This window comes from Durio zibethinus, chromosome 14, assembly GCF_047325235.1.
Source record: "Durio zibethinus cultivar Kanyao isolate XHJ-2024 chromosome 14, ASM4732523v1, whole genome shotgun sequence".
In the NCBI taxonomy this organism is placed as follows: Eukaryota; Viridiplantae; Streptophyta; class Magnoliopsida; order Malvales; family Malvaceae; genus Durio; species Durio zibethinus.
Window position 1 is genome coordinate 23,903,781 of NC_143175.1, and position 20,679 is coordinate 23,924,459.

General features: G+C 31.3%; 4 protein-coding genes across 10 annotated transcripts; 2 read left to right on the plus strand and 2 right to left on the minus strand.

The window, feature by feature from the left end:
- The first annotated feature begins 1,778 nt into the window (after positions 1-1,778).
- LOC111294193 (DEAD-box ATP-dependent RNA helicase 38-like) lies at positions 1,779-5,450 on the plus strand. 3 transcript variants are annotated; one of them, XR_016327815.1, is made up of 8 exons: positions 1,779-2,071; positions 2,169-2,462; positions 2,550-2,777; positions 3,657-3,722; positions 4,173-4,577; positions 4,655-4,766; positions 4,952-5,156; positions 5,246-5,450. XR_016327815.1 is itself a non-coding variant. In XM_022887417.2 (8 exons), exons 1-8 carry the CDS (start codon positions 1,826-1,828, stop codon positions 5,306-5,308), a joined length of 1,500 nt encoding a protein of 499 aa, XP_022743152.2. In that variant the 5' UTR covers positions 1,779-1,825; the 3' UTR covers positions 5,309-5,450. The 3 variants fall into 3 exon arrangements, 2 of the variants coding, with proteins under 2 accessions (XP_022743152.2, XP_022743154.2); XM_022887417.2 differs by having other exon boundaries at positions 5,071-5,156; XM_022887419.2 differs by lacking the exon at positions 4,655-4,766 and having other exon boundaries at positions 5,071-5,156.
- Positions 5,451-5,676: 226 nt separating this feature from the next.
- LOC111293741 (protein PELOTA 1-like) lies at positions 5,677-10,182 on the minus strand. 4 transcript variants are annotated; one of them, XR_016327816.1, is made up of 4 exons: positions 8,321-10,182; positions 7,187-7,237; positions 6,038-6,115; positions 5,682-5,842 (listed from the first exon to the last, which is right to left on the minus strand). XR_016327816.1 is itself a non-coding variant. In XM_089744012.1 (3 exons), exons 1-3 carry the CDS (start codon positions 9,381-9,383, stop codon positions 6,099-6,101), a joined length of 1,131 nt encoding a protein of 376 aa, XP_089600138.1. In that variant the 5' UTR covers positions 9,384-10,182; the 3' UTR covers positions 5,677-6,098. The 4 variants fall into 4 exon arrangements, 3 of the variants coding, with proteins under 3 accessions (XP_089600138.1, XP_089600139.1, XP_022742400.2); XM_089744012.1 differs by having other exon boundaries at positions 5,677-6,115; XM_089744013.1 differs by lacking the exon at positions 7,187-7,237 and having other exon boundaries at positions 5,678-6,115.
- Positions 10,183-10,330: 148 nt separating this feature from the next.
- LOC111293742 (vacuolar protein-sorting-associated protein 37 homolog 1-like) lies at positions 10,331-13,289 on the minus strand. 2 transcript variants are annotated; one of them, XM_022886667.2, is made up of 8 exons: positions 13,099-13,289; positions 12,494-12,650; positions 12,167-12,391; positions 11,813-11,900; positions 11,018-11,057; positions 10,884-10,930; positions 10,664-10,784; positions 10,331-10,583 (listed from the first exon to the last, which is right to left on the minus strand). In XM_022886667.2, exons 2-8 carry the CDS (start codon positions 12,499-12,501, stop codon positions 10,420-10,422), a joined length of 693 nt encoding a protein of 230 aa, XP_022742402.2. In that variant the 5' UTR covers positions 12,502-12,650; positions 13,099-13,289; the 3' UTR covers positions 10,331-10,419. The 2 variants fall into 2 exon arrangements, with proteins under 2 accessions (XP_022742402.2, XP_022742401.2); XM_022886666.2 differs by lacking the exon at positions 12,494-12,650.
- Positions 13,290-18,410: 5,121 nt separating this feature from the next.
- Positions 18,411-20,256, plus strand: LOC111294592 (protein RGF1 INDUCIBLE TRANSCRIPTION FACTOR 1-like). The gene is made up of 4 exons (XM_022887996.2): positions 18,411-18,806; positions 18,906-19,085; positions 19,198-19,413; positions 19,580-20,256. The coding sequence occupies exons 1-4, from the start codon at positions 18,804-18,806 to the stop codon at positions 19,787-19,789; spliced, it is 609 nt and encodes a 202-aa protein (XP_022743731.2). The 5' UTR covers positions 18,411-18,803; the 3' UTR covers positions 19,790-20,256.
- The last annotated feature ends 423 nt before the right edge of the window (positions 20,257-20,679 follow it).

A 20,679-nucleotide genomic window follows, 5' to 3' on the forward strand; every position in this document is an offset into this window, starting at 1 on the left:
TGTGAGATTGGCAGATGTATTTATTATTTTGTCTTATGTTTTCCTGTTACCAAGCACTTTCTTTCAGAAAATGCGAGGCAGTTGGTAGTTCCATTTTTTTTTCAGAAATAAAAATTTTATTTATTTATTTTTAGATAAATGGCGACACAGATAATATGGGTCATGTTCTGAAGGCTTTGTTACAGAATTTAGACAAGCTTGTTTTTTTTTTTTTTTTTTTGTAAATTTGATAATTTTAGATATGATATAAACATAATAATATAATACAAAAAATAATATAAAAAAATCATATATATATTTTTAAAAAATATATTTCTTATTTATTCATATCCATACAAATTTTAACATGACATAATTCGTGTCTTATACGTGTTAATATATTTAGATATATGTAAAATATTAAAAACATGTTTAAATAAAACGTGTTATACGGATAAACATTTAATATGTAATACGATACAAAAATATATTTAAAATATATTTATATTTAATTTTAATTTAATATAAGCATATAAAGATTATTTGAATTTTTTATTTTTATATTATGATACCTATTAGCTATTTAATATACGATATAAATTTTATTTTAAATATTTAATTATGATATCTATTTAATAATTATTATAAAATTATTTTTATTTTAAAATATACAATATAAATAAAAATATTAGCACAATACATCATTATTTTATTTTTTTATCTTTAGTAATTCATCATTTCGAATTTAGTACTAAAAATTTATATAATTATGTATACATTTGTAATTGTTATATTAATAATGTATATATTAAAATTTAAATATATATATTAAATGCTTATTAAATGAGTATCAATCTTTGTATACTTTTTAAATATGCAAATATTTTTTTATATTAATAATATGTATTACATATATATAAATCTTAAATTGTATATATATATATTAATACATATATATCAGCTTTACATCTACTGATTTTTAATCCACCTTTAGAGATATTTATTGATCTAGGATTGTACTTGAATTTGGAGATATGTATTGACTCAAGAAATTAAAAGGATATTTTGGACCATGTGATAATTCAAGTTTGTAATTACAAAAAAGGGTAAAAAGGTTGTATTTGAACATCTTCACGGATGAAATAAAAAAGAGTAAAATACAAGGATCAATTAGGAGCCATCAAGATTGAAAAGAAATATTAATGTGTATATCAAAATAAAAAAAAAAAAAAGTAATGTTTATATTTTCTGCCATTATTAAAGGGCAGCCCATGAACAAGCAAACTACTATTAATTATTCTTTGGTTTTGGTCTTTTGCTTCATATGCTATTCCTGTTTTCAAGTGTTGATTTGGGCCTCACGGCCTTGATTGATCTGTCCATATGAAATGGGTCACATTAAAGATATGAAGGCCCAAATGCATTTTGAGTGTAAAAATAAAAAGAAATTATTCATACTGCCAGTTTGGAAAATATTTTCTTTTTTTTTTTTAAAGTAAAGATATCAAGTTTTGTTTCAGATGATTTTAAAAATATCGTATTGATTTTATGTATTTAAAATTTTATTTTAAGGTATTTTTCTACAAAAAAATTCGAATTTTAATTTATAAAAAGAGTATTAAACTTACTTTTGGATGATGATAGCAAAATTTTAGATAAAGTATTTCAATAATATTAGTGAGAAGCAACCGATATCTGTTAAGAAAATTACTGCGTCGCTATTACGCTAAACCCAAGTCGGTTATGCGGTGTCCCTTACCAAGGTATAATCTGCACTTCCGATCACCACTCCAAAAAATAACACGATTTACCTTTTCCCGTTTGTTCCCGTAATTTCTAGAACTTCATGGGCGACAGCACCACATCCACCACTGCCGCCGGCCAGGCGCCAAGGCCGCAAGAAACCAAAAAGGCTACCGTGGCGCCAACGCGATGGGCCGATTTAGAAGACGAAGCTCCGGAGGAATCGAGCGCTACCTCAACATCGGAAGCAAAAGCTGCGCTGGAACTCGACGTTGAAAACCTAGCAATCGACGAGAACAAAAAGATCAACAAATTCCTTGACGAACCTGAAGACTCCAACATCAAAGCCGTATAAACTCCTGAACCTAAAAATTTTAGCTTTTTCTTTACAGGTTGACTGAGATTTAGGGTTTTCACTTTTTGCAAGTTTTTTGTTTGATTTTTAGGTCACATCTGGGGATACACCGTACACGTCAGCATTTACATTTGAGGAATTGAAATTGTCACCAGAATTATTGAAGGGTTTATATGTTGAGATGAAATTTGAAAAGCCTAGCAAAATTCAAGCTATTAGTTTGCCAATGATTTTGAATCCCCCTTTCATGGATTTAATTGCTCAAGCTCATAATGGCTCTGGAAAAACCACTTGCTTTACGCTTGGAATGCTATCTCGTGTTGATCCGAATATAAAAGCTCCTCAAGCACTTTGCATTTGTCCCACAAGAGAATTGGCTATTCAGGTTAAGTTTTTGGAATTTTGAATTTTCGATGTTTTAATGAAATTTGGCTTTTGGTTTTGATCATAGAATTTGTGCTCTTTCTTGCAGAATTTGGAAGTGCTTGGGAAGATGGGGAAGTATACTGGGATAACTTCAGAATGTGCTATTCCAATGGATAGTACTAATCATATTCCAATTAATAAACGGCCGCCTGTTACAGCTCAAGTAGTTATTGGTACTCCTGGCACTATTAAGAAATGGATGTCGGCTAAGAAATTGAGCGTGATTCATGTGAAGATTCTTGTGTTTGATGAGGCTGACCACATGCTGGCTGAGGTAACCTTTGTTTTACTGGTTTATTTGGTTGTGGTTTTAATGGAATTTATAAATTATAGTTATCTTGTTTTCTATATTAGGAAAAGAAAAAATAAACTGTTGCAGTTTAAAATTAAAACTAATGCTGTATCTTGTTGAACATTTTGGAACTTTTTTTATGTATGAATTTGTGACCCCCTTAGTTTGGTTGGGTCTGCTGTATAGGTAGATATAATACTGTTTTGCATTTGTTTATTAGTGAAGCTTTTTATGTATGTGAGAACTGAGAAGGCATCTTGGGACTTATCTTTCTAGTGGTATGTAGTACTTATAGATGCCTTAGCAATTGGTTTGCATCTTCCTCAACTGATTTTGCAACATCCAGCTTGTAACTTTTGGATTTTAGGCAAATTGTTCGCAATTTTTGCTACGTTGCTTTGTCTGTTATTCAGCTTAATGGAATATTATGGCTTTTGAGCATGGTTGTCAGAGTTGCTTGGGTAGGTTTTGAGGCACTGAAATACTGGTTTTCCTAAGCACGATGACAAGAATATTGTTCAAGTAAGAATGGGGAGGGGTGATAAAGAAATTTAATCTAGGTGAATGGTATCAAGAATTCCAAAAGACATTAAGTGATTTTTTTCCCTCTTTGCTATTAAGAATTCCATAAGATCTTTGTTTATTGTATTAATTAAATTCTTTGTTTTGGTAATGTGTGTTTGCAAGGGAACATTGAGGAGGATTAGAATGGCTTTGTTTGTGGATGATTGATTTTGGAAGGATGGACATTGTTTTAATTATGTTGTGCGATCATATGATCTAACGATTTGAGTAAATTTCAATGCTTAGATGAATGTGTTGTTTATTATTGATTTCCTCATTTACATTTCTTTTCTGCAGGATGGGTTTAAAGATGACTCTTTGAGAATAATGAGGGATATTGAAAGGATGAGTTCTCACTGCCAGGTTTGTATTAAAGATGTGTTCTAAATTTTGTTTAGGACTAGGATTGTATGTGAGATTGTTGGAAAGATAGCATGCTTAATCAATATTTTCTATATAGCATTGTAACGTTTCTTATCTATCAATATGGGTGAACCTAATGCTTATTAACATTGGTGGTCTGAAGTACTGTTACAAAAGAAGCCTATACTTGGAAACTTTTCAGAATGAAGCATGACATAAATTATAAACTAATTATTCTGCTAGTTTTGTAGATATCCAATTTTTTTGAAGAATGCCCATGCATTGAAATTGCTAACATCTTGATGCTAATGGGCTTGAATATGTATTTTGTTGTCCATAAAGGGCTAGTCTATATGGGTAATAAAGCAGGGTTATAATCAAAATTTAGTTGCTTGGTTAGTATTGGAGAACAATGACTGATTGAATGCTTGGTTTTGAATCAATTTCAAGGTTCTCCTATTTTCTGCCACATTTAATGAGACTGTCAAGAATTTTGTATCAAAGATAGTTAAGAGAGATCACAATCAACTATTTGTTAAGAAGGAAGAACTATCACTGGAGTCAGTGAAGCAGTACAAGGTGAATGTGCCAGATGAACTTTCCAAGGTTATGGTGATTAAAGAGAGAATTTTTGAATTTGGAGAGCGCCTAGGGCAGACGATAATTTTTGTACGCACAAGGAATAGTGCAAGCACATTGCATAAGTCACTTGTCGAGCTTGGTTATGATGTTACCACAATTCAAGGTGCTCTCAAGCAAGAAGATCGAGACAAGATAGTGAAAGAGTTTAAAGATGGTTTGACTCAAGTCCTCATTTCAACTGATCTTCTTGCCCGGGGTTTTGACCAGCAACAGGTATCTCTTCCTCTTATTTCCCTGAATTACCTGGCTGTGTACTAAATGTGTCATTATGCTATTGTATCCTTCTGTAGGTTAATTTGGTCATCAATTATGATCTTCCTGTGAAACATGACAATCGTACGGAGCCTGATTGTGAGGTTTACTTACATAGAATTGGCAGAGCTGGGCGTTTTGGCCGCAAGGGTAGGTTTCTGGATCAAAATATGATTTTGCTTTAAAGATTAATACTGGAATTGAACCCCTTTTCATCCCTCATTAGGAGTGTTAATTATTGCTTCCTGGTGCCTGATAAACCTGACTGGTAGCTAAATATATAGTTCTTTTGTGTTAAGCTTTCTCATGATGTCCCTATGTTTTATTTTTGTTAGACAACAATTTCATTTTCGATTCCATTCAGCGGTTGTTTGGGGAGGGTTTTCGCTTTATACTGTAATGAACATGTGTGGAAGAGCAAATTATTCGGATCTATCTTTTATCTGATTTACAGGAGCTGTGTTCAACTTGCTTTGTGGGGATATGGACCAAATGATAATGTCCAAAATCGAGAATCATTTTGGCACCAAAGTAGCAGAGGTAAGCCCTCCCGTCTGTGGTGGTGCATGTCTAGTTATTTTTCTCTTATACTTGTCATTTTAATCTGATTGCTTTTCACATGGATGCAGGTTCACGATTGGAGGAACGAGGAAGATTTTAAAGCTGCTCTCAAAGCAGCTGGTTTGTTGTAAACATTTAGAGATATTTGGATAGAAGTCCAAATTTATAGATATTAAACGTATTTATTGAATCAAAAATTTAACAAGGTATTTTGAACCATGTAATAGTTTAAGTTAATAATTACAAAAAAGGGTAAAAAAAGTTGTATTTGAATACCTTTAGAGGTGAAATAAAAATAGTAAAATACAATGATCAATTAAGAGCCATCAAGATTGAAAAGAAATATTAATGTGCATATGAAAATAAAATTCAAAAGAAAAAAAAATAATGTTTATATTTTCTGCCATTGTTAAAGGGCAGCCATGAACAAGCAAACTAGTAATGATTTTGGGCTTTTGCTTCATTCGCCATTTCTGTTCAAAAGCTGAAGATCATCCACGTTTTTTTTCTTTCATAGAAAATAGGTTTGCTTTTCTTGTTGAAAATCCTTTACCAGGAGGAAGGACACTATGCTTTTATTTAATTCTGGTGACTATCTCCCTTGTTTTGTCAGAAGGTATGCCATGCATTCTTCTTGTTTATGGAAAACCATGGAATGAATCCACCTAAAAAGAAGGTTCAAATTTAAGGATTAAATTGGGTGTTTTTTAATTCTGCTTTTGTTATGAATCCACTTAACCGTGCAAGTCAGCAGTGCAAGAAAATTCATTCTCCAGAAAAACAAAAAACACACACACACACACACACACTTGGGCCTCACAGCCTTGATTGATCTGTCCATATGAAATGGGTCAGACTACCTCGACAACAGCAGTTCGAGACCCCTGCCTTGGAACAGTCACGAAGCGGTGAGAAACAGGTTTAGCGCTTCATCCAACCTATGTTATAAATAAAACATTAAAATATAATTAAAAAGAAAAAAACACAAATCAACTAATCCGTTTTAGCTTAATTTGTCTAAATTTCAATTTCACTTATTGTTGCTAGAAATAGGTTCGTTCCTTGGGGATTAAGTTTTTTAATTTTAATAAATAGTATTTATAAATAAATAAATGAGTATATTTTTATTTATAATTTTTTTAATATAAACAACAAAAGTTTTTCAATTAATTTATGCATAATATATGAATTTTATTCTCACATTTTATATCATAATTCAAATATAAATTCACCCTTTTAAATTTATCCTTTTGAATATAGTTAAAAAAATATTAAAATAAATAATTAAAAGAAACTAAAAAAGCAAAAGAGAAAAAAATGATAGAAAGCCAAATTAAAAAATATATGAATTTTATTCTCACATTTTATATAATAATTCAAATATAAATTCACCCTTTTAAATTTATCCTTTTGAATATAGTTAAAAAAATATTAAAATAAATAATTAAAAGAAACTAAAAAAGCAAAAGAGAAAAAAATGATAGAAAGCCAAATTAAAAGATATTATAAACTTGATAATAAGGTTAAAAAACGTGTATATCTTCTTTTTTTTTTTTTAATCTTTGATCTTTTAATTTGTAGTTAAGATTTTTTTTAAAATTTTATTATTACGATAAAAAAATTATTATGATAATTTTATAAAAATAATTTGGATAAGGAATTTTATCTTTGAGGGTTTTTTTTTTTTTTTCAATTTCAATTATCAAAGGTTAATTATTAAAAATATTAGAATATTCCTAATAATAAATGGTGAAATTATTATATAAATAAAAGAAAATATTGGCCAAAAGAATAAAAGAAAATCATGATGTAAATAGCAAAGAAAGGTAAAAATTGAATGTGAAATAAATTTAGATGTAACAAAATACATACAAAAGAAAAGAAAAAGAAAATAGAACCTTTTAGCCTAATCAATACAACCAAGTATACAACCATAGATCAAAATAAGATAAGTGTATCCAGAAAGTTATTCCCAGATATTTAAGGCCAACAAAGGTTAGAAAACCTACCACGTTGTGATCCATTCATTGCTTCCATTGGCCACATGGTGTCATTTAAATCTGATAATTTATATTTTTATTATCATATCATATTTAACACGTATAATAACATGAATTATTAAAATATGAACACAATATGAATTATAAATATATGTTTAATTATTAAATTTATCATCATATTATATTTATAATTATCAGGTCTAACATTATCACATTATCTGGACTTCCAAAGTTCACAAAATCGAAACACCCTGACGCCTCATTTTCATCCTTTGCTACAACCAGGCTAGCAATTTTCCCAAACTCAGAAAATTTATCTTGCAAAAGCTAATTTGTGATATCTGGATCCAAGTTCTTTACATACAAATTTGTATATTTGACATCAAAACTTGGGAAAAGCGGGTCACTTTTTTCATAAATTTCCCAACATGTTTGGGCCAAAAATTTTACAATCTTGAAATGACTAATTTCCAGAGCAGAAAAGTAGAGAAATTGCTAGAATCCAAACAACCATACATATAACATTAAGAAGAAAAAGAAAAAAAAAAGGAAGATTCTTCAAGAAATTTCATACAGAGCAATGATAGTCCTTGAAGTTTAAAAGTAGAGAAAGGCACCAGCTTGCAATAATTATATATCCCATTCTTTGCATAACTTCAAAAGAAAATTTCCTGGATGCTTCTATAAATTACAAACAAAACTTGAAACCGAATGAAGCTGCCTAACAAAATAGTTTTCACTGATAAAAAAGATAGGGTGAATGAGTCAATAACCAAGGGAAGTTTCAAAACTGAATAAGGAACCAATACATGCAACAAACCCTACAGAAATATCTTCTGGAGTTTAAGAAATGATCAAATGAAAAATAGGGTTTCACTAAATCCGAAAGTAATACTTTGGATGGAAAATTTAGCACATCAAGAGACTAATCAGTAATCTACGCATTTGAATATATAGACAGATGAAAATTTAGCAGTAACATACAGGTAATTGATTGGGAGCAAGATATTGCCATTAATTCACGGTCAAATTGACAAAATTGGTTTCTGATAAAAAAAACCTCAATGAAATAAAATGAGAAAAATAATTAAAGTATTAGTTCATCAAGATCGGGCAATGGAAACCTCAGAATCGCTGCAATACCAGTCAACTGCGCTAATTGCTCCCCTGAAACATGCGTAGAGGAGAAAACAATGGCTTTCCCTCCTGCTTTCTTCACGGATTTCACCAACTCCATATATTTTTGCCTCAATGCAATGTCTTTACTCCTAAGCAAATCATCCGTAATCAGAAGGGCCTCAATTGCCATCATCTCGTGTGCCGTCTCTACACTCCTTGGACCATAACATGCACGATCCGAATCTGTCAAAAGCAAGTCCGAAAACTCCTTGTAAGCCTTGATTTCCATCACCGCTTTCGTATCTTTAATCAAACCCATAACTTGGTCATCATGCAAAATCTCTTTCAAACTATTCTTGTTCCCTATATTTACCATTACAAACCGTGACTTATTGTCTCCTATAGATTTCATCTTCAACCTTTGTGCTTCCTGGAACAAATAACCCCGAAACTCTTCTTTTATAGAACCAGGGCTTCCTAACACAACACAACGAACGGTGTTGAAATCCACATGCTTTACAAATGCCTGAAAAATCCCTGCATAAAACTTATTCGAGACGGTTTTATTATTGGTTTTTGAAGCCTCAATCTTTGCACAAAGGGTTGTAACCTTGTTTCCTATCAAAAACACTTGAGCCGACCCTGTTTGTATGATTATCACTGCTAGGTCGGCTCTTGATGCTTTTTCAGAAGCTTTATGCAAATTCTCGATGGCATCCGAGTCCCATAATTTCTTTGTAAGATCAAACTCTTTGTTTTTTTCAATCTTCAAGGTATGATATGCGCCAGAGGCCATGAGTTCATTGGCCACGAGATTCCTACCCCGCACGCGCAACGCAGACGAATCATCATCATAATCAACGTCTGTTATTTTGATTTCGATTTTGATTTGAACTCGGAAGCAATCTTTCCTATTGGCATCGGTGACAGAACTTTTGTTGCGAACAACTTTCCTGGCGGTATCAGTGACGATCGTGTCGCCTCTGGCAATAAGATTGTAAACAAGCCATAGATCGTCGTGTTCTTCCAGGATGATCTTGACTGATCCTGATTGGTTAAGAGTGAGATTTTGTTGAACAATCTTCATCTAGAATTTCTTTTTAAGATTTTCGTTAAGGTAAGACGTGAACTTGGGTGGATGCTCGATCGCTTTTCTTCTTTTCTCGCTTACAAATTGAATGAAAGAAATTACAGACGCGATCTTCGGTACATATATTTAGGGGTACATATATATAGGGGAAGTTGCGTGTCAGGCAGATTATGTTTCCCATAAGCCTCCGCCTCATAAGCCTCCGCCTCATACGTGTGCCGAAACCCAATAAAAACCATCCACGTCTAAACAAAAAGAGTAAAAAAATAAAAAATAAACCAAAAGCTTATTTTACAGCCCCAAAACTAATAACTAAAAGAAATAATATTTCCTTAAATTTACTTTTTCTTCTTCTTCTTGGAAGTGGACTTCCTCGATAAAATTTTTTTTACTCCTTTTGGTTTCAATTGGTTGGATTGATTGATTAGCACTTTTGAATGAGCATATATAATGTGGGAATTATTGTCATATGCCACCACCTTGCGCCCCTGGCTGTTATCATCACCATGGCATGGCATATGCCACCACCAACCATCGAATGATCCCATAAACACGTAAGCCCTCACTGCAAATACAAAGCTTGGAGAAACCTTTAAAAAATTTATCATCTTTTCCCGTATGTATACACTCTGCGCTGTCAAACTCCGTTTTGTTTTGCAAAACTAATAGAAACCCACACAAATCTATTTGTGTATGCAGAAGTGGTTACATACCCGTTGATATTCATGTCATCCAATGCTTCCTCAAATTCTGATTTAATATCCGTTACAAAATCCAAGCATTCTAGGGCACATCAGAAATCTTTTTTTCTTCATCTTCTCCATTTTGTTTTTTACTAATTCCACATTCTATTTTATTCTTCTCAATCCGGCTATTAAACACAGCAGAACTACAAGGATTCAATTCATTGTACAAAGCTCACGGTATTTTGGCCCAAAACAAAGTGAGAATATATGAATTTCATACACCAAGAACAAGCAACAGCCTCTCAATATTATAGTATACAATCAATAACCATCTACAGGTGTTTATATTATCCGATTGTAGATGGTTTTGCCGCAATATGAATGAGAGCTCGCCGGTGGTAAGTAGTTCGGAGCTTCTTGTACTTCTGCACAAAAGTCCCCATATCTATCTCCTGGTCAAGGAGCTGCCTGTGAACAATTTCTGATTCCTCTTCTGTCTCATTCATTGCATCTTAAAAGAAGAAACACCATCTTTTATTTCTAATTATCAATTATCTCAAGCCTTAGGAGCATATTATCAGTAATATGTACCTTGAAGCCTATGGATAAATGATGCAGGGGAGTAGAACTTCAAAATCTCTTCTTTCCGTCTCTCAAGCTCATTTAGTTTTTCCTGAGCTGCTGCCAATTCTGTTGTCCGGATAATTCTGCACTGTGGTCATAGAAAAAGGAAAAAAAAAAGTTTTAGACTTGATATACTAACATTAATCAATGACAAAAATATCTATATGAGATGTTCTGAAAACCTCACCTGGTTCCTTAGCTCCATTATTTGTGGTTCTTTATCCAAATTGTTCCCTGTTTATTAAAAAATATAAATTATGCACGTTTCCATCTATGAAATTTATGGCACTATCATATAATTATCAAGATATAAGAACTCACTAGCAAGCTGCAAAGTCTCCTTGCAAAGTTCATCTCTTATCTGGTATAAGTTATCAAGAAAGAGTAAGAAACCAGCGAAATAAGGACATACATGTTGATGAAAAAAAATTATTTTTGAACAAATGCATCATAATACCAATAAGGAACTAGAACAGCATGTGCTATTTAAATGAAAGTAACACACACAGAAAGGTTCTAGTTAGCCACTACTGGCTCAATCTTAGCTAAATTTAAACATAAGACTATCTCCAAGACCAACAGAAAATGAGGTCATCTTTGCCTTCCTCTCCATGTCCCTAGATAGTCATAGTCTGCACGTTACAGCATATGCAAATCTTTGAACAGCCATCACGGAATAATCCCTAATAAACAGGAATATAGTTCCACTACCTTCCAAAACAATCAAAACTTTATGAGACCGTGACTCCATACTGCTATGCACCTCTGGGCTACCATTAAGCCAGTTGTATTGATAACCTCTAATATCAGCATCTGCACATTATGGCAACACCAGTACACAAAACTAGCAATATGAACCAATAATCCGAACAGCCCCTTTTCATCTAGACATTTTGATTTTGTTGTTAGCAATAGACTATCGATCTCACCAAACCCACTGGTTAAGCAAAACCCTTTTTTATACTATAGTCTAAAAGCCAAACCATCAGAGCATTTGAGAGCAGAGAGAGGACCACAAACCAAAAACATGACACATGGTGTAAAATAACAGCCACCAAGAAAAGTTCTTAATTTGAAAAGGTAAATCAAATAAAATAGGCAAATTTTGCTACTCACATTGTTTTGAATTTTAACCTCGTCAACTGATAGTAAGAACTGATTGTATGCATCCTTGTCAGACAAAAGCTTTCGTAATTCATCAACACTAAGAAAATAAGAAAGTGATTAGGAGTTGCGAGATACATTATTAAGAAAAACAAATACGTTTCCTTCAGTGACTTCTCAATATTTGTGACGCCACAAATGCAAATAATCAAAACTGAAAAAATGACAAAATGAATAAAATAGCATAATTAATCAGCATAGAAGCACAAAAAATTAAGAAGGAATAGAATTTTAAAGTTTTTTTTCAAGAGGAAAAGAAGTTGCTTTGCCAACAGCAAGATTAAGTGCAAGAACCAGACGTCTCACCTTTTGTCCTTTAAAAGAGCAATGATTCCTGCAGCTTCAGCAGGTGAAACAGGTGATGGAGAATGTGGCCGTTCTGCAGGCCTCCGTATGTTGAAGCTGTTAGTAGCACTTCTACTTGGTGTCGTAGGCCGGGAAGAACTAGGGGAGCTAACTACAGAAGGAGGATACCAAGAATGTGAAGAACCCTCTTGTGGACGTGGCTGAGCTTGTTGCTCCTGTGAACCCCTGCAACATGATAAAAATTTTAGTGAAACCAGTATACATGTCGCAAATAACAAGTGAATGAAAAGATAATTAACTCCAAACCCATATACATTTATGACTTGCCTTAACATGTTAAGCAATTAAAAGCTGCTCATCCTTAAATCCAACTTCATGAAAATAAATATCGTTATAAGCGACTAGAAATCCCACATTATGCTTATTCAAAACTGCTAATCCAAGTTTCATTTCCGTCATGCGTACAGAGCACCTCTCATTTATTCTATTTTAAACAACAAACAAAAAGAATAAGAAGATTGAACACTTTTGGTTTAGTTGCAATTTCTCATCCACCTAAAGCATGTTTTATACCATAAAATACAATGACCCAATTGTTCTTTATCATAAATTTAGCCTTTTTGATAATCAAAACGGTGATTCTAATACATACAATACAAATCAAAATTCGAAGGAAATGGGGATTAACCGACATAATAACCCCTAAAAATCAAACAAATCCGCAATTATATGAATTTCACAGAAACCATAGGCAAAGTTTAAACAAAATCACCAATCTAAGTGAAATTAGTCAAAATTCTCAGACAATTGAAAAATATCAGCATAACAGAAAGAACCACCAAAATTAGGCTCTGAATATCGAAATTAAAAATATTAAAAACAGAAGCGGATAAGTTGAACCCGATTATCTAAACAAATAAAATGAAAAGTACCAGAACTTGAACATAGCTCGCAAGAGGGCGGCTTCTTGATCGTTCGATGATAATCAATCCACCCAATCAATCGAAACCAAAAAAATAAAACTTTGATTGATTGAGTCTTCCACGAAAACGAAGTAAGAGTAAATTGTTTCTTTAGGAATAAGGAAACACTATTTCAATTTTTTTTTTTAATTTTTGTTTTGGGTTTGAGAGATTATATTTATTTACGCGGTTTTTTATGTCGGTGTAAAATCAAGGAAAGAACCATTTGGTTACACGTGGATGGTTCTTTTGGACACGCGTCCGATGACGAGGCTTCTGAGAAGAAGGAACCTCGGAAAATATAAGCAGACTTCCATCAAAGCTCAACCCAACCGGTTTTCATTTTCATTACTTCTAAATTTGAACCGGACCGTCTAAAGAAAATACGAGCAAAATTTCCTTGATAAATAATTCGATGGACTGCCAAATTATACTCTCAGATTTGACCAAAATTGCATCATATTTTGAGCCCAACTCTGTTTTTTATGGGCCCAACTGTGAAGCCTTTAAGCAATTCAAGCTTAGCCGTGGTGACCCACATAAGCCATATGTGAAGCTCATATAATAACTACTAGTATTTGTTAATTTTCCTCTAAAAATTAAACTCAAATATATTCAAGTAATGTGTTAATTTATGTCAATTTTAGGGATGCCCACCTATGTACCAATTGATTTAAACATCTGAACCACTCAAACGTGTTAGTTGGTGAAATAATATTTCTTATATAGTCTATTTCCCATGCTTTGCCTTGGACTTTCCTATCTCTATAATTTAAACAATGCATACAACTTTGTTTTGGATTTAGATGGTTTATATATATATATATATTACTATATATAGTACTAATTTAAATTTTTTGGATTTAAAATAAAAATTATTTTAATAACAAATAAAAAAATTTATAATCTTTTAATGCATTAAAAAAAATAAAATAGTTAATGTATGATTTTAAATTGGTAAAAGTTGGGACTAAAAAATTCTAAATTGAAAAACATTAGTTAAAGTGTTAAACTTGAAAAGAAGCTGTATATGTATTGCTGATTTGACTTTTTAGTTCCCATGACTGACAGAAGGAAACAGCTGGAGAATGGTGAAAAAAAAAAGAGACTGCAAATGGTGAAAGGCTAGTTTAGTTGAATGGTGACATTGAAGCAGAAAAGAACCAAATATTGGAATCTAACAGCAGAGAGGACAATCACAAAATCTTGTCAGAAACGGAAACCCAATTATTACTTTTGAAACTTAAGGAGACATCGAAGTCCTTTTTTTTTTTTTGGGGGGGGGGGTGTTTACGACATGCCAAAAATTGTTCACCTTTACCTCACAAAGGTTTTTTTGCATGTACAAAATCTCATATTGTCATCGTACACCACGTGGATTATCTAAATTTTTATTCGATGTATTTTTAAAATATAAATTTTATATCTCATTAATAAAGTAAATAAAATAATAATATTTTATTAATAAATAAATGTTTTTAAATATTAATTTTTGTATATTTATTTATTAATGATATGATATTATTTTATTTATAAATAATATATAAATTTTATATATTAATAATATATCAAATATAAATTACTATTATTATTATTATTATTATTATTATTATTATTATTATTATGTGGTTAATCAAACATGATAAGTTGGAAGGTTCCTTCAATTTGCCTGTTTTAAGGGACGACATCCCTTTTGAGAGGACCACAATTATTAGGTTTTTCTTTTTCATTGAGAAAAAGGACCCATTTTGAACTTGGAAATGGTTGGCAGTCTATCGAAGTTGGAAGCAATGAACATAGGACAAATTCATTTCCTTTTTAAATATAGCTAAGTGTGTGAGTGTGTATACTTGTTTAAATTTGTAAAGGAAGAAGAGTGCTAGCTTTCCTCTCAACTTCGTTTTAGTAGGTATATGAAAAAAAAATATATATATATTCAAATTATCCTTCTTTCTTTAATATGCATTGGAATCCATGCATTAGAAATTGAAAAAGCTTAAGTCAAGTTAAAAAAAAAACATTGTAAAAGCGGTTTTTCTTGTCCTAAAATTATAAGGGTATAAACAAAAGATTTCAAGGTTTCAGAATTTCTTTTTATCGTCGAAACATCGTTTCCTTAGCAAAATTTTTTTATTTATTATCTATCACAACAATAATTCTATTTCATAGGCAACCAAAAATATGAGAAAAATATCTTACATTGTTTCCTAAATACCAAGATTAATTACTTTCTTGGTGCTTTGCACCTGTTATGTCAATATCAAGTCACTCTCTTGGCAGTTCGAAGGTCATAAGATTTAACATTTTTGACACAGTCGTTTACTTTTCTTCCTGCTTTATATATATGTTTAGATTTGTGTTTAAAATCCAATCAAAGCTTCCAAAATTAGAAGTGTCATGTGGCTTCATATGATATGCCGGCAACTCATAATATTAATTATTTATTTTAAGTCTAGATTCTAAGGGTAACATGAACATTTTATGCTTGGATGATAATCAAAGATAACATGCAAATTAAAATTATATTAACTATTACTTATGATTTTACAACTAAAAAGAGCTTGCTATGATTCACATTCCCATATTGCCAGCCTTGATTCCTACACAAAGGTAACCCATCTTTTTCTTTTAATTTTTTTCCACAACTCAAGAAAAAGTCGACCAATTGAAATGGCAAAGTTTTGGGGTACAAGCTGTTAGCTCAGTCATAGTAGAATTGGTTTTAGGATTGAACACATCGAATTTGAATCTATGTAAAAAAAAAAGTTTTGCAATATAAAATTTACTATGAAATTAATGTTACTTATGAAAACAATTGTCTCTTTGACAAAAATTTATTGATTTTTTTTCTTTATAACAATGAAATAAATTTCAAATTAAATTATTTAGATAACAATACTGATGAATTAGTTAAAAAAATTATTACTATTTCATATCTGAAAAGTTTTTAAACTTCACAAATTGATTTCTATAATTGATAGATGTTTGCTTAAATTTTATTGATTTTTTTTATCAACCTAAATCGTGTTGATTGATTTACATATAATTAAGCATTGTTGTTTTGAGAGGAATTTATGGCATTCATCCTTTTCTATAGGCCACCTTCAAAACATGAACATCAAAAAGAGCATTTCTTGACAAGTATAGCTTCAAAATGTGCTGTTATGGGAATTTTTTTATTCTTCTTTTTCACTCTAACTTGTTTGTTTACGCATAAAGTTTTGGATCACATTTTACCACATCATAATCCACGCCTTCCTTCCTCTCAAATTTTCTTTCTTTCACATGAGAAATGCTTTTATTTATTTATTTTTTTTTTCAAGTCTTCTTCTTTCTCATTTGTCTCAAACCCCTTTTCTTAACTCTCGAACATGTTTTTTTTTTTTTTTCCACAAATTGTTAAAAAAACAGACCCCTCTTTAACAGAATTCCCATGCCTTTTTGGTCCATGACCGATCACATGAAAATTTTATTTCTAAAGAGTAAAAGGGTCAAAATATAGGATTTCAATGGGTATAGTATGGGGTGATGAGCAATCCTCATCCCATATTTGAATTTTATATTATATTTATTTTTATACTTATACTTAGTAGGTATTTTAAATATATTTAGATCCTATAAGTATTTAAAGGGTATGGATAATCATATATTTTTTTAAAAAATAAAAAGTAATTTTATATTGTTAAATTTTTTAATTTTTATCTTACATATTTATGTAATTTTTTATAAATATAAATTAATGTATATTTTAAAATAGAAATATATTATTTTTAATTAATTTACAATAATAATAATTTGATATTATTTAATAAAAATCTATTTACTAAATATATATGAATATATGTAGAATACGAGTAAGTGATAGGTGCTATATTACTTGTTTCCATTTTCGTATTCAATAAAAAATTTAAAATCATACATATTTTTATCTTCATACTTATAATATAATATCACTTCCCATCTCGATTAAGATAAAAAATCAAAATTTTTATTAAATACAGATAAAATTAACATTTCTACCAAAATATAGAATTTTATAGTATTATAAATTAAAATTAAGTTCTTCAGATCAAAATAAGATTTTGATACTTACAATGATCGACATTACATTTTAATTAAGAAGATTATGAATATCTTTCTATGCTAAACCATTTCATTATCTAATTTGTCATTCTTACTTAATTTTAAATTAATACTTAAGATACACACACATATAATATAATATAATATATATATATATATATGCAGTGCTGTAACCCACCGACCGAAAGCACTGTGCTTCCGGCGACCCTACAACTGTATATTATATTGATTTGAACAGCTGGGTATTTTATTTTACTTAAGATAACAGTAGAAAGAGATTATCCATTAAGCTTTAAAGGGTCTTTGTTTACTCTAAATATATAAATCTCATATAAATTTTTATAATAAGGTATATTTTGATTTGTGAATAAAGGAAAACAGAAAATTAATGCAGTGGTTGATTGGTTCCTTTCTGTTTTTGGTCACCTTGTTTTTTGATTGATGTGCCCCGTACGTGATTCGTGTTTCCTTTCTATTATGAGAGATTGAACATGAGCTTTTACAATCAAAATAATAATAAAATTTATCAATAATAGTATGATTTGTTGATAAAATATTTAATTTTTAATTTTAATAATTAAAAATTAATTTTTAGTAATTTTAAGTACTAAAAATATAATAGCACAAAAATTGACTCTTGCTGAACACATTTTAATTTGGACACTTAAAAATTATTTTCAATGAAGATGTGACATGAATTCATTTGTCAAAATCTAAACATTTCTATAATTTGTAATTAAAACAAGTTTTATAGGAGCTTGCAAATTAATAAAAAATTCAATGGGAAAAAAATCAATGCAAGCATCAATTTATGTAAATTTTTTTTCATACAATTAATGAAATGAAAATATCGAATATATATGCATTGCGGTTATTATTTATGATCTAATAAATAAAATAATAGTTGGTTAAAGAGCTTAAAAAATAATAAATATAAAATTAATTTAATTTACAAATCGTAGCCGAAGCGAGCCGATCTAAGGGTACTTTGTGAAACGGCCATCATCATTGGACATTGGCCATTATCTTTTAATTTGTCAGCTATCATTTCATCTTTGTTTCAGGAAAAAAAAAAAAAAAAAGGCCCTTCAAAATGAAAGAATCTAAAACAGTGGGACCCCTTATTTAAAACCAACCAGCCTGATTAAGCCACGTGGGGGCCTGCACATGTGGCACAAAGTTAGGTGGTGATGATTTTGTGTGAACAGCTATATTCATTGAAGCCTCAGTTGCGTAAGCCCTTGTGCCTACGTAGAGACGCAAGAGAAGAACCAAAAGTAGCGTAAGCTCCAAAGCCATCTCTTTCTATTCATCCGACGGCTGTAGATAAACTTCAGCCACCACCATCGATCTAATCCGTCGAAACCTCCCCCAGACTTTGCCGCACTTGTTTATGAGCCTTGTCCCTTAGTCCAGGCGTTGGTTTTTTGGTTGAATTCTAAGTTGCAAATTCGTTTGAGCCCTCTCTCTCTCTGTCTTTTCTTTCTTTGCTTTTTGATCTCAAAGTTTTCTCTTCCATTATCGTCAAAGGAAAATTAATCCAATATTTCACATTTCCTTATCTAAACCCCATTGCTCTGCTTTAATTAACAATGGTAATGCCATTGCCATTACTTCTTTCTTTCTTGTTCTCTGTTCTTCCCTGGTTTCTTTTCTTTGTCTCATTATTCTTTTTTCTTGGTTTTGTGAGACAGGCTACAATGCTGGTGCCGCCATGGCTAGAATCATTGCTAAGCACAGCCTTTTTCACAGTTTGCAGATCACATGGAGATGCAGCCAGGGGTGAATGTAACATGTATTGTTTAGACTGTAAAGGAGATGCATTTTGCTTTTATTGCCGCTCTTCTAAACACAAAGATCATCAAGTAATTCAGGTAAACTCAATATAGAAATCAATATTTTTTCCCTGGAATTTCATTTCCATTGTCTAAAACTTGTTCTAGGCATTAATGAGGTGTGGATTTAATTTGTGTTTTTTGTTTTAAGATAAGGAGATCTTCATATCATGATGTAGTGAGAGTTACAGAGATTCAAAAGGTACTGGATATAAGTGGGGTACAAACTTATGTGATAAACAGTGCCAGGGTTTTATTTCTGAATGAGAGGCCTCAACCAAAATCAGGCAAAGGAGTAGCTCATGTTTGTGAAATTTGTAGAAGAAGCCTCTTGGACCCATTTCGTTTTTGTTCATTGGGATGTAAGGTTAGCATGATTTTCCTTGATCAGTTTCCTCCCATTTCATATATATAAAACATCACCATCATCAGAACCACCACCACATTGATCATCCATCATCCATCATCGTATGCATCTCCACATTGTATGACAAAAACTGTGGATTTTAATGTCGTTTTTAATATTAACTTAGCTTGTAGGAATAAAGAGGAGTGGGAATGCAAGCTTTACCTTAGAGGCTAAGAATGAGGTATTAACGGATAGAAGAGAGGGCATGTCAAGGGAGGAAGAAGAATTGCGTGAAGGCTCACAGCAAGACATTTACCCCCCCACGCCTCCCCCACCCCCTTCAAGTGCAAGGAGAAGAAAAGGAATTCCTCACAGGGCACCTTTTGGGTCCTAAAATGCCACTCAAAATCAACTATTCCTACATTCAAAATACAAATTTTCTTCACCCAAAAGGGAAAAAAAAGTACCATTGTTGGGCGTTTTTGTCCATTTGTCCTAACTAAAGAAGATGTAGGGTATCAAATTGGTTCAGGGAGTCCAAAAAACAGAAGGGCAAGTAAGTTTTGGGTTTTGGGATTGGGTCCCATTTACAACAAACTCTCCCTGTGAAGAAGCCAATAATGCAAGAATTGAGAAAATGTTAATTATTGATAGTTGCAAGGTGCAGATTGTAATTAAGAAAATAAAAAGCAAAGTCTTTGTGGAGTCCGCTGTATAGTTTCAATAGGTCCACCAGCCACATGGGCCGTTCACATAAAGAAACAAGCATTTTTATTGTTTAATTCATGTAGTGGATGGGGCTCATCCAACTTTCTCTTTGTGAACTGTTAACCAAATTTGAATTCCTCCCATTCGATTCAATTTGTTTGTGGGATATCTTCTTTCTCTTTAGTTTACTTTTTCTTCTTTGCACTTCAAGTTATTAATTTGTTATAAAAACAAAACTTCTTTTGAACAGAATAAATGTATAGTACTTCTTTTAAGAGCATCTCGTGCAATTTAATTAAAGGAGCCTTAGAAAATGTCCAATGTAAGGAGGAATAGCAAAAAATAATAAATCTTAATATTCACATGATCGGTTGATAAAATATTAAAATTACAGGTGAAAAAATAAAAAATAAAAAATTGATTTGAAATTGTAGCATTCATTTTGATTTGGATCGATTTTTTTTTAATTTAATTTGAATTAAATTTTAATATTAAATATATATATTAAGTTCGAATCAAGATGTAAAAATCGAAAAAATTTGAATTAAATCGAATTATATATTTTTAATAGTTTTT